Source organism: Oryctolagus cuniculus, chromosome 3, assembly GCF_051225735.1.
Source record: "Oryctolagus cuniculus isolate XC-2025 breed Fujian yellow rabbit chromosome 3, ASM5122573v1, whole genome shotgun sequence".
NCBI classification, from domain to species: domain Eukaryota; kingdom Metazoa; phylum Chordata; class Mammalia; order Lagomorpha; family Leporidae; genus Oryctolagus; species Oryctolagus cuniculus.
In genome coordinates, this window is record NC_142869.1 from 50,642,580 (window position 1) to 50,656,125 (window position 13,546).

Genomic DNA, 13,546 nt, shown 5'->3' on the forward strand with positions numbered 1-13,546 from the left:
GGGCACTTCTCATTTGATGAAAAGAACCAGTCCATATTTCTGGAAAGTAATGAACCAAATATATAACTTATTTTAAAAAATAAAATAAAATAAAATTTCTAAAATCTCAGAATCAGGGTTGTCTAGTATTTTGACCATTCAATCAATATAAGAAACATATTTTGAGGAAGGTAAAACGTGCAATGATATAACACACTGATATCAACACCCAGCAATATTAAAATTTAGACATACTGGAATATTTAGACATATTGGCTGCTCATGATTCAAGGAACAAAACCTTATAGACACGGTTAATGGCCCCTTAAGCAAGGCGCTCCCAGTTCCATACATGCTGCTCCACATTCAAGGAACAAGCATTGTCAGGACTGGATTTTATTTTGCTTCTTTTATTTAAAAAATGTTCACATGTTATATTTGTACACACCTGGAGGGTACAGTGCTCTACTTCAACACACATGCAGAGTATAAACCAGTGATTCCATTTAAAAGCAGTCCATAGAAATAATCTTCACCATGTGAATTCTGATGATACAAAATCTCAAAAAATGATCTGCAAAATTTCTACCGAAAATCTTCCATCTGAATAGAGAGCTCACATTAAGCCTACATGCTTGGACCCCAAAGAAAAGGCACAAATTGTGCACTAATCTGGGAGGAACAAGAGTTTGCACTGAAGTCCTGTCAAATTCCATACAAGCATAGCTCTATTTCAGCTCTCTCATATACTGTTCTTTTTGCTTATTGCAATGTCAAATTTCCTCATCTAATTGTTATACTTTTTAAAAAGATTTTATTTATTTATTTCAGAGGTAGAGGTACAAAGAAACAGGGAGAGACAGAGAGAAAAGTCTTATATTCGCTGGTTCACTCCGCAAATGGCTGAAATGGCAAGAGATAAGCTGATCTGAGGCTAGGAGCCAGGAGCTTCTTCCAGATCTCCCAAATGGGTGCAGGGACCCAAGCTTCTGGTCCATCTTCTACTGCTTTCCCAAGCCATAGCAGAGCTGGATTGGAAGAGGAGCAGCTGGGACACATACTGGCACCCATATGAGAGGCTTACCCTTCCATACCATAGTGCCAGCCCCTAAATACTATACTTGCTAATATATTTCTATCTCTTTTCCAGAAATTCAAGATCACTCATGAGCCTTTGCAGTTTCATATTAATTGTAGAGTCACTTTGTAAACTTTAATGAAAAGCATCGTAAGGATTTGAAATAGAAATGCATTGGATTGGGCTGGCGCTGTGATACAGCAGGTTAAAGCCCTGTCCTGAAGCACTGGTATCCCATATGGGCAATGGTTCAAGTCCTGGCTGCTCCACTTCCAATTCAGCTCCCTGCCAATGCACCAGGGAAAGCAGTGGAGGATGGCCCAAGTGCTTGGGGCCCTGCACCCATGTGGGAGACCCAGAAGAAGCTCCTCGTTCCTGTCTTCAGCCTGGCTCAGATTTGGTCATTAAGGCCATTTGGGAAGCGAACCAACGGATGGAAGATCTTTCTGTCTCTCCTTCTCTCTCTCTAATTCTGCCTCTCAAATAAATAAATAAATCTTTAAAAACAACTGCATTGAATTTATAGAGAAGATTGGATAAGAGATATCCATATTGTCCTTTCATGTTTTTTTTTTTTTTTTTTTTGACAGGCAGAGTGGACAGTGAGAGAGAGAGAGAGAGAGAGAGAGAAAGGTCTTCCTTTTTTCTGTTGGTTCACCCTCCAATGGCCGCTGCGGCTGGCGTACCACGCTGATCCGAAGCCAGGATCCAGGTGCTTCTCCTGGTCTCCCATGCGGGTGCAGGGCCCAAGGCCTTGGGCCATCCTCCACTGCACTCCTGGGCCACAGTAGAGAGCTGGACTGGAAGAGGAGCAACCGGGACTAGAACCCAGGGTGCCGGCACCGCAGGCGTAGAATTAGCCTATTGAGCTGCAGCGCTGGCCTCATGTTTTTTTAATTTATATTTTATTTTTTGGGGGGATAACATTTTAAATTTACATTAATAGTCAAAGAATTAATGACTCTACTATATTTTCCCTTCCTGAATATGACTTATTTCTCTGTTTACTCAGAATTTTTTAAAAAAATCTTTCTCTAGCCCATACGATTGGTATAAACACATACGAAGTACAGGATACATACACCAAGTAGTTTTTAACTGCATCAGTGTTAAGTTTTTTTGTTTTTGTTTTTGTTTTTCCTATAACAGGTTATAGATAGGTTAGATGCCTGGACCCACAAACTAGAAAACACTGAATATAAAAATATATTTACTATATACTTATATTTTATATTTGACTTCTAGTCACACTCTTACCAGAAAAGGGCTGAAGCAGACTACTTAAATATGGGACTTTCATCTTCTTTTTTAAACTCAGTAGAAATGGAATCAGAAAACATATTAACTTTAGGTATCCTAGCCCTCCTCTGATTTCTTTTTTCTTCTCAAAATGTTTCTGAATAATCTTTTTTTGAAGATACAATCTTTGCTGTAGTCTCTGGTAGGTACAAATATCAAGATAATCCTGATTATATTTTATGGCATTGGTAAGCCAGTAAGCTGTTTCAAATATAAAGACATTTTCATATTGTTGAACTTGTATGGTACTGAATGTCAACTTTAGCATAATATTTTCAGCATATTTCATGAACACAGCTTTTTCTTCAGAGCTGTTGGGATTATATGTTGGATCTTCATTCATGTCTTCATCATAGATTCCATCAAAGTCTGGATCCTTTGTAATATCAACCAAACCTTTCCAGTTAAAAAAGAAAAAATTTAGATAGTGAAAGCTTTATACTTGGCTTCTGGATAAATACAGTATATTGAATACAAGGTTTCATCCTGAATTCCTACTAACAAGACAGTAAAGGAACAAGAAGGTGCCAATAAGATTCTGTAGATGAAAGGTAGATGGATGAGTGGGTTACTGAGAAGACTGAAGAAAAACAGACATTTGTGGAATTAAAAAGAAAAGAGTTCCATTCTCTTTGGAGGAATCACTCACAATGCCATGGAAACACAATAACATGAGTCCTATCTTTAATCAACGAAAATATGGAAGAATAACAAGAAAACGGTATAACTTTTTAAGCAAAGAATCTCGTGTGGGTGAAAAGGGTAACTTGCTTTCTCAGGCTCGAAACTGTAAATTGCTTTTGTCTAAAAAAAAAAAAAAACCTAACTTGATCAAATAAGCAAAGAACCTGCCTGCTAACCAAGATTAAACAAGCAAATTTTTTTTAACTTTTATTTAATGAATATAAATTTCCAAAGTACAGCTTATGGATTACAATGGCTTCCCCCCTCCCATAACTTCCCTCCCACCCGCAACCCTCCCCTTTCCCGCTCCCTCTCCCCTTCCATTCACATCAAGATTCATTTTCAATTCTCTTTATATACAGAAGATCAGTTTAGCATATATTAAGTAAAGATTTCAACAATAGAACACATAGAAACACAAAGTGAAAAATACTGTTTGAGTACTAGTTATAGCATTAAATCACAATGTACAGCACATTAAGGACAGAGATCCTACATGAGGAGTAAGTGCACAGTGACTCCTGTTGTTGACTTTACAAATTGACACTCTTGTTTATGGCATCAGTAATCACCCTAGGCTCTTGTCATGAGTTGCCAAGGCTATGGAAGCCTTTTGAGTTGACCGACTCTGATCTTATTTAGACAAGGTCGTAGTCAGAGTGGAAGTTCTCTCCTCCCTTCAGAGAAAGGTACCTCCTTCTTTGATGATCTGTTCTTTCCACTGGGATCTCACTTGTGGAGATCTTTCATTTAGGTCATTTTTTTTTTTGACAGAGTGTCTTGGTTGAAACAAGCAAATATTAAAACATGATTTTACTCAATTAAAAATTGACAAACTTCCCATGCTACATTTATTTGTCATTAATGGTGAAATCAAGGACTTTCTTGTCAAATTTTCTTTTTAACATAATAATCTCTACAATGGTACCATTAACCTAGGCTTGAGAAAATTGCTTGGAGCCAAATAAAATAAGTCTTTGGAGAAAATGTGTTTGTCAAGACTAGTGCCTGCTAATACTAACTGATAGAATCAAAAAGGGAGAGAATGATCCAACATGGGAAGTGGGATACACAGCAGACTCATAGAATGGCAGATGTCCTAAATAGCACTCTGGCCTCGGAATCAGCCCTTAAGGCATTTGGATCTGGCTGAAGAGCCCATGAGAGTATTTTAGGCATGAAAAGCAAAGACACTCTGGGAAAAAAAAAAAAGAGACCTAAATGAAAGATCTCTGTGAGTGAGATCCCAGTGGAAAGAATGGGCCATCAAAGAAGGAGGTACCTTTCTCTGAAGGGAGGAGAGAACTTCCACTTTGACTATGACCCTGTCGGAATAAGATCGAAGTCGGCGAACTCAAAAGGCTTCCATAGCATTGGCAACTCATGACTAGAGCCTAGGGAGATTACTGATGCCATAAACAAGAGTGTCAAATTGTTAAGTCAACAACAGGAGTCACTGTGTACTTACTTCTCATGTGGGATCTGTCCTTAATGTGTTGTCCAATGTGAAGTAATGCTATAACTAGTACTGAAACAGTATTTTTACACTTTGTGTTTCTGTGTGGGTGCAAACTGATGAAATCTTTACTTAATATATACTGAATAGATCTTCTGTATATAAAGATAATTGAAATGAATCTTGATGTGAATGGAATGGGAGAGGGAACGGGAGATGGGAGGGGTGTGAGTGGGAGGGAAATTATGGGGGGGGAGCCAATGTAATCCATAAACTGTACTTTGGAAATGTATATTTACTAAATAAAAAAAGAAAATGTGGTTTGTAACATATGTGCTATAAAGTATATATGATATATCAATGTCCAACCCCCTACACACACCCATTTGTTTTCCTTTTCTCTTCATCACATCTATACAAAAGGAGGAATATGTTTGGAAACTTTTTTAATAGCCACTATAATTCATCTGCTTTTTTCAAAAGAGTATGCTAAATTATAAAGAGATGATATAAAAATTAAAGGGATCCTAACAGTTAAATAAAACAGAACTAATGTTAGGCCAGAGGACTGTTAATGCCACTAAAACTTTGTGGCTTGGGGGTGGGTGGGAGCCAATATGGAGCAAATCAGTGCCCACCACAGGAAGGGTTGGAAACTGGAAGTACCACAAGGAGGCCTGGAAGAACAGAGTGAGCTTTAAGATGACGACGAAGAAGGAAGGATGATTGGCTCAAGGTCTGATTGAGGTGCAATTAGACCCCTAAACTGCCTCCCCAGATACCACAGTCCCTTCCCACTTCCTCACTAAAAGGGCTGCAGAGCAAGTGAGGGCCAGGAAAGGCGTTTTCGCCTTCTTTGGTCCCAAAGTCACTGCCCTCGCTCCAAGCAGGCGACGGGAGGAAACCAGACCATAGAGAGAAGACCCAGAGAGACCACGTCTGGGGAGTCCCCCACCCAGCTGAAATGTCAGAGCTCCCTCCTGATCCTTGACCACACAGTCCTGCTCCTCCCCAGGCCTAGAGGGGAGCCAATGGCAAGGACTGCCCAGCAGGTGAGGAAAGCCTCTCAGGTAAGGCAGGGATGGGAAGAACCGGCCATGTTCTGGGAGTGGCAGTGGGGTGCACGGGTGCTGGCGAGCAGTCAGCTGTGGATGGGGTAGGAGGATTAAGGTGTCAGGAGAAACATCTCTAAGGAAGAACTGGAAGAGGGGCACTGCCTGATGCTTAGCCTCTCTGAGAGGTCAGCATTTCTCTTCCGAAGTCTGGCACTGGGTTAGTAAAACATACATGGAAAACTCAGCTACTTAAAAAAGTAACATGATTGCTCATGTCATGAAAAAAAAAAGTTATTAAAGAAAGGAAATGTGATCACAGCACATTGTGTTACGTCACCAGGGAAGAATATGTACAAAGCCATAATGAAGTAAGGAATAAAACAGGATTGAACCAAAAACTGAATGAAATTAAGTTGTGGGGCTGGTGCTGTGGCGCAGAGGGTTAACGTCCTAGCCGGAAGCGCCGGCAACCCATATGGGCACCGGTTCCAGTCCCGGCTGCTCCTCTTTCAATCCAGCTCTCTATGGCCTGGGAAGGCAGTAGAAGATGGTCTAAGTCCTTGGACCCCTGCACCCTCGTGGGAGACATGGAAGAAGCTCCTGGCTTCGGATCAGCTCGGCTCCAGCTGTTGCAGTCATGTGGGGAGTGAACCAGCAGATAGAAGATCTCTCTTTCTCTCTGCTTCTGGCTCTCTGTAACTCTGCCTTTTGGGTAAATAAATAAATCTTTATAAATAAATAAATAAATATTTAAAAATAAATAAATAAATAAATCTAAATGTCAGAGGAGCATTCCAAGATGAACTTATTCATCTTTCTCCTTCCCCCATGTCTTTCTTTTATTCCCTATCTTAGTTGATGGCACTATTTATCTTTCAGTCTGTCAAACCAGAAACCCAAGAGTCTCCTTTAATTCTGTCTCTTACTTTGTTTATTATCAGCCATTTAATTTTTCTACATATATTGAAAAGTTACTACTTGGCAAGCACTGGGTAAGGTGCTGGGAACTTAAAAACAGAAAAGACACAATTTTCTGTGCTTGCAACAAGGAGCTTAAAGTCTAATGAGGAAGACAGGGCTGAAAACAGTATTTCCAATACAAAACAGAGAATATTTTCTGTGCAGATTATAGTATGTGCAGATAGGAGTTCTGATAGAGACTGAATCAAGTCTCAAAAAATGAGTAGAGATACCCAGGGGAAAAGGGTTAGAGGGGAGTGAGATGCGTATAAGGAGAGCATTTCACTAAACTCACTATGTAACACAGAGTTAATTATATGTATTTTAAGGCAATTGGAAAAAGATCCCAGTTAAAAATAAGGAAGGGAACAAGAGATGGAGGAGGGAGTCTAAAACTGTAAAACAGTCTAGTTCTGCATACAGGCATACAGACTTATATATAGACTTACCTCTCAGGGTACAGCCTAAGAACTAATCATGGGGCTCCAAACCCATAAGAATCGGTGGTATAAACACCATCTTCATTGTTACAATGATCATATTAAATGTTAAAGGCAACAGATAGACCGGCCTAAGTTTAAAAGGGATGATATAAATAGCATCAAATATCCGGTAAAAATAATAGAATTAAAAAGGAAGGAAGGACCAACATGGGAAGCGGTCCACACAGCAGACTCCTAGAATGACTTTCGCAGTAAATAACACTCTGACCTCAGAATCCACCCATAAGGCTTCCTGGTCGGGCTGAAAGGCCTGCGAGAGCATCTCAGGCATGGAAAGACAAGGCTCCGTGACAAAAAGGAAAAAAATCCTACACGAAGGACCTCTGTGAGACCTCAGTGGAATGAAAGGGCCATCAAAGAAGGAGACACTCTTCTCTGAAGGGAGAGGAGAACATCCACTTTGCTTATGGCCGTGTCCAAATACCGACAGAGTCTATGGTCACAAAAGGCTTCCATAACTTGGTAGCCCATGGCAAAAGCCCCAGATGATCACTGACTTCATAAAAAAAGAGTGTTAGTTGTTAAAGGAACAACAGTAGTCACTGTGCACTTGCTCCCCAGGTAGGACCTCTATCCCTATTGAATGTTTATATGAGACTCAACTGCAAATTCTCTCCCCAAACTGTACTCTATATGTTGTGTGGGAGCGTGTGATTAGCATAGAGTAGGTCCTCTGTATATAAAGACATACTAAAAATGATCCATAACGAAGAGGGAGATGGGAGAGGAAACGGGAGGTGGGATGGGAGCGGGGTCCGGGGTATGGGGAAAAGAACCACTATATTCCTAAAGTTGTATCTATGTAAAAATGCATTCATTAAATTAAAAAGTTCTTTTTAAATAAATAAAAAAAGAATGGCATTTCAGATCGAGGACAAGTAAGTGAACAGAAGCATTAAAAATAATAACCATTTCATGTTACCAGCTGCTGATATTTAATAGGTTTCATCTTTATTTATTTTTACTACTTCAATTTCGACATCTGTGTCCCACATTGGAGTACATGGGTTTGACTTACAGCTCCGCCTCCTGACTTCTACTTCCTGCTGATAAGACCCTGGGAGCCAGTTGTGAGCTCTCAACTGGGTTTCTGCAATTTACATGTGAGACGTGGATTGAATTCTCAGCTCCTAGGGGCTGTGTGGGCATTTAGGGAGTGAAACCAGTAGAGGCACTCTGCCTCTCAACTGCTAAAACAACAAGCAATTCCCTTAGCACCTTTGTGAAAGAACAAAAGTAAAATTCCCCTCCACTATTTTGCTATAACAACTTTTTCTTCTTTCCTACCAGTCCTAGAACCTACTATAAAGAGGCAAAGAATCCAAAAATTATTGAGATCAAAAAATCCACCTCAATTAAAATCCTTTCTGAGAAATCTAGATAGGATGACTATGTTTTTGGTGTACTCTATTCTCTCCTACTATTGCCGGTGGTTTGGTAGAGTACGAAGCTATCTGAGAGTCAAGACTGATTTCTAGGAGTCCACTCTTCCAGATAAAGGGTTGGCTTCCTGCACACTTCCTGGGTTATTCACTGTAGCCTGTTTAAGGCAATCACATGGGGTTTCAAGCCAGTTTCCCAGTCATGTCAGGAGGGAGGATGCTGTTTTCCCAGACATGAATTTTCATGGCATGAATGAGGGTGTAGCAATTCATGCTGCTAGTTTGCTACTATCTATCTGCAATTACAAACCCAGGATGCCAGCTCCCTGATCATCCCAGCGAAGAGAGGATACACTCCCTCCACCTCAAATGCTGAGTTTGGAGCAAGGGTTGCAGCCAGCCAAGCTCCCATGTGTCACACTGTGTACCAGACACCTTTTGTTCCCTACCTCACATCCTTTCAGGCCACATTAAAAATATTTATTTATTTGAAATTCAGAATTACATTGAAGGAGAAGCAGAGAGAAAGAGCAAGAAAGAGAGAAAGAGCGAGAGAGAGAGAGAGAGCACTTTCATCTGTTGGTTCACTCTCCAAATGTCTGCAATGAGTCAGGGGCTTCACCCAAGTCTCCCATATGGGTGCAAGGACCCAAGCACTTGACCATCTTCCACTGCTTTGCCAGGTGCGTTAGCGGGGAGCTGGATCAGAAGTGGAGCTGCTGGGACAGAACCGGCACCCAAATGGGATCCTTGCACTGAAGTTGGTGGCTTTATCTGCTACACCACAGTGTCGGCCCCAGAGCACAATTTTTTTTAAAGATTTATTTATTAATTTTGAAACTCAGTTAAAGAGAGAGAGGGTAATCAAGAGAAATCTTCCATCCACTGGTTCATTCCTCACATAATTGCAATGGCCAGTGCTGGGCCAGGCCAAAACCAGAAGTCAGAAACAGTAGATGATGGCCCAAGTGCTTGGGCCCCTGCACCCACGTGGCAGATGGAGTTCCTGGCTCCTGGCTTTGGCCTGGCTACCATTAAGGCAGTGAACCAGCAAACAGAAGAGTTCTGTCTCTGTTTCTCTCTCTTGCTGTTGCTCTGCCTTTCAAGTAAACAAATAAATAAATAAATCTTAAAAAAGTAAAAAGACAAAAGAAGACAGATGCCTGACACAAAACATACTTTTTGGTGACAATTTAAAAAGCAGAAATTTTATTAAAAAGATTCTTTGGAGTTTAGAAAACGTTGAACAATCATGATTATACCTAGAAATTTATGTCCAGAAATGATAGCCATACAAACTGAGCAACAGATATATTACTTTTACATGGTTAGGTTATCTTACCTGCTGCATTAAACTCTGCAAAAATATCTTTGCTTGTCTGCGGCTTCCCATCTGGGTCAATGTCCATGATGGTGCGCCACAGCTCCGAGAAGCGGGCCCGTTTCTCCTTGGGCATGTAGATTCCATGCCACAGCGCTTTGAGCATGTAATCAATATCGATCAGAATCTGTCCGATTCTGGTATCATAATAGGCTGGAGGTAAATGACAAGATGAACTCTGATCATAATTAGCTTCTAAACTGATCGACGGGATCTGATTTAAGCAATAAATTCCAACGGCCAACTCCCTTATGATCTGATGGACCTCCCTGTAGTCTAGGAGGGCATCTGAGTCCACCGGAGTCAGCAGGATCGCAGTGGAGAAGGCAAAGTTGTTCATCTGAGTCATAATTCCACACGGGATGTCTAGTTGAGAGCGAACGTCCTCTTTGGTGGACAACCAGCTAACCAGTGCCGTGGTCAGTAGTTCTTGTACTTCACTCCGATCATATTTTTCAAAAAAGGCAGAAGCATTTCTCTGAACTGCTAAATTTTCCAGGTAGGTTTCATCATCTTGAATTTGATCCAATCTAGTTAATACTTTTTTGGGCAATCTTAACATTTCCAATTAAATCAGTGCCCTTTTCTGAAGGTTCTGCAATGAAGAAAAAGGAAAAGATAAGCAATACAGTTTCTGTGGTTTCTGTGGCACATGAAACTTGGTTTCCCTAGAAATAAATCTGTGCCTTTTATTTTTTCATGGTCAACCATTATATTCTTAATCTTCTTAAAAGTTTATTTATTGGGAGCCGGCGCCGTGGCTCACTTGGTTAATCCTCTGCCTGCGGCACTAGCATCCCATATGGGTGCTGGGTTCTAGTCCCAGTTGCTCCTCTTCTAGTCCAGCTCTCTGCTGTGGCCCAGGAGGGCAGTGGAGGATGGCCCAAGTGCTTGGGCCCTGCACCCGCTTGGGTGATCAGGAGGAAGCACCTGGCTCCTGGCTTCAGATCAGTGTAGCTCCGGCCGTAGTGGCCATTTGTGGGGTGAACCAACGGAAGGAAGACCTTTCTCTCTGTCTCTCTCTCTCTAACTGTCAAATTTTAAAAAAGTTTATTTATTATGTAAATTTGAAAGGGAGAGAGAGAGAGAGAGACATCAATCTTTGATCTACTGGTTCAGTCCCCAAATGCCTGCAACAGTTGGGTCTCGGCCAAGCTGAAAGCCAGGAGCCCAGAATTCCAACTGGGTCTCCCACATGGGTGGTACAGACCCAAGCACTTGGGCCATCATCTGCTGCCTTCCAGGGTGCAGGAAGTTGGGTCAGCAGCACAGGCGGGAATTGACCCCAGACACCGTGATCCCAGCTGCAGGCATCTCAAGCAGCAGTTTAACCTGCTTGCTGTAAGCGTAGCCCACATTTTTCAATTTCAAAGTAACTGCAGCATAAGGAAGTTGAAATTTGAATTAAAATAGTTTAAATTGGGGGCAGCACTGTGGCAGAGTGGGCTAAGCCTCTGCCTGCCATACCAAGAGTCCCATATGGGTGCCAGTTTGTATCCTGGCTGCTCCTCTTTCAATCCAGCTGCTTATGGCCTGGGAAAGCAGTTAAAGATGGCCCAAATGCCTGGGCCCCTGCATCCACATGAGAGACCAGGAGGAAGCTCCTTGCTTCAGATAGGCTCAGCTCTGGCCAGTGGGGCCATTTAGGGAGTGGAATAGAAGATCAAAGACCTCTCTCTGTCCCTCCCTTTCTCTGTCTGTAACTCAGCCTGTTAAATAAATAAATAAAATCTTAAAAAAAAGTTTAAATTGTAAAACTTCTAATATTAATCATAGTCTGCTTTTCAAAAAAAAAAAAGGTCAAAGTCCAAAAGAAGCGTTAACTTCCACATACATCAGAAGTAGCTGTTGGGTGTGTGTTCTGTTGGAGAGACTTGTTGCAGGTTTTCCTTTTCTCTAAGCAAGAAACTAAAGATATACTTCAAAGACAGGAAACACCTGCTCAACCTTCAATTTCTCTGCAACCAAATACCTTTCTTTTTCTGGAGTAATAATGGCCACAACTACTATCGACGGAGCATCTAGTATCTGGCAAGCTCTTTCTACAAACTATTTTTATTTCATGTCATTGGCCACAATTATACAGTGGGTCTCAAAATGTAAGCGGCGTCAGTCTCCTGGGGTTCGCTAAAATACAGAGAGCTAAATCCCACCGCCTTTCTCTCCAGTCTGGCGGGGTGGGGCCCAGAGCTTGCATTTCTGTGCAGTTCTCGGGACAGCTGCTGGGAGGGCCGGGCCCATTTTACTGATGCAGGAACGGAGCCCGGGGGCCCGACACACCTGAGGCTTCACACCTTTCAGAATCTGTCCGCACTCGAGCCCAGGAGCTCTGGCCTCACGGGAAAGGGAAAGAACAAGAACAAGGAAGGGGGGTTACCTACTCCAGAACGGTCGGTTTTTGGTCAGGAAGAGGGACGCTGCGTGTTCCCAGGAGCCTGGGGCAGCTGCCGTCTCCAGTGGCTCCTTAGCTTCTCGCTGGGCCTGGACCCGGCCTCCGGGCTCCCTGCGTGGGCGAGCGTGAAGGGTGGAGCTCTGAGAGGCTGCGGGCCGGGGCCGCGGGAGGCCTGACTGCCGGGCTGACCGCTCGGGCCCCGGGGGACCCTGGCTGTGGCCTGCTGACGCGCGCTCCGGGGCCGTTGGTGCTGGGGTTCTGCCGGGCCGGGCCGAGGTCAGCGGGAGCCCAGCGCGTGGCCGGCGTTGCGGTCTCTCCAGTGCTCGGGTTCCTCGCACCCTGACCTCCCCTCCCAGCCCTGCTTTAGAGCTCCGTCTGGCCTCCCGCTACTCTCTCTGCCCAGCGTGGAGGGTGGCAGAGGGGAAGCCCGGGGTTGAGGCGGTCAGGATTGCAACTCCGGCTCCGTAGTCATTCTTTCATCCCACAGATGTGTATGGGACACCCATTGTGAGCCGAACTCCGTGCTAGGGGCTGGAGGCCCGGGAAAGCAGGACCCACACAAAACCCCCAGGAGCTTACAGTCCAACAGAGGGCCAGACAGGTATATTTAGCAATGTGATACACGTGAGATGTAATGACAGGACACGAAGGTATATTAATCTAGACGAGGGGGTGGGAAAGGCTGTTCTGAGAAAGTGCGTTAAAAAATAATGATGTGAAAGGGACACGGCGCGTGAGGAGGGTGGAGATCCAATCCCGGTCTCCCACGTGGGTGACAGGAATCCAAGTACTTGAGTCTTCACCTGCTCCTCCCAGAGTGCGCAAGAGCAGGACGCTGGAATCCGGAGCGGAGCTGGGATTTGAACCGAGGTACTCTGGCAAATCCAAGTGGCATCTTTTTTTTTTTCTTCTTTTTTAAGATTTATTTATTTGAAAGTCAGAGTTACACAGAGAGAGGACAGGCAGAGAGAGAAGAGAGAGAGAGAGAGGTCTTCCATCCACTGATTCACTTCCCAAATGGCTACAATGGCTGGAGCTGGGCCAATCCAAAGCCAGGAGTCAGGAGCTTCCTGTGGGTCTCCCACACAGGTGCAGGGGCCCAAGGACTTGGGCCATCTTCTACTGTTTTCCCAGGCCATAGCAGCGAGCTGGATTGGAAGTGGAGCAGCCGGGTCTCGAACCAGGGCCCATATGGGATGCCGGTGCTGCAGGCCAGGGCATTAACCCGCTGCACCACCAGGCCAGCGCCCTCAAGTGGCATCTTAACCACTAGGGCCTGCCCTAGAAAGTGACCTTTTTACACTGAGCTGCGAAGATGAGAAAGGGCTCTCCCCACACACAAAGAATCAAAGCAGCTTTGCAGGGACAGGGAACAGC

The 13,546-nt window shown here is 43.4% G+C and overlaps 1 protein-coding gene across 1 annotated transcript in view; it reads right to left on the reverse strand.

Moving 5' to 3' along the window:
* Window positions 1–12,260, reverse strand: part of ANKAR (ankyrin and armadillo repeat containing) — a 66,320-nt gene extending 54,060 nt beyond the window's left edge. Inside the window, exons 1-3 of the mRNA XM_051849350.3 lie at window positions 12,159–12,260; window positions 9,739–10,372; window positions 2,315–2,752 (exon numbers count right to left, since the gene is read on the reverse strand). Coding sequence (XP_051705310.3) covers window positions 2,315–2,752; window positions 9,739–10,339 — 1,039 coding nt within the window. The 5' untranslated portion in view covers window positions 10,340–10,372; window positions 12,159–12,260. The remainder of the gene's footprint in view (window positions 1–2,314; window positions 2,753–9,738; window positions 10,373–12,158) is intronic.
* Window positions 12,261–13,546: the final 1,286 nt, after the last annotated feature.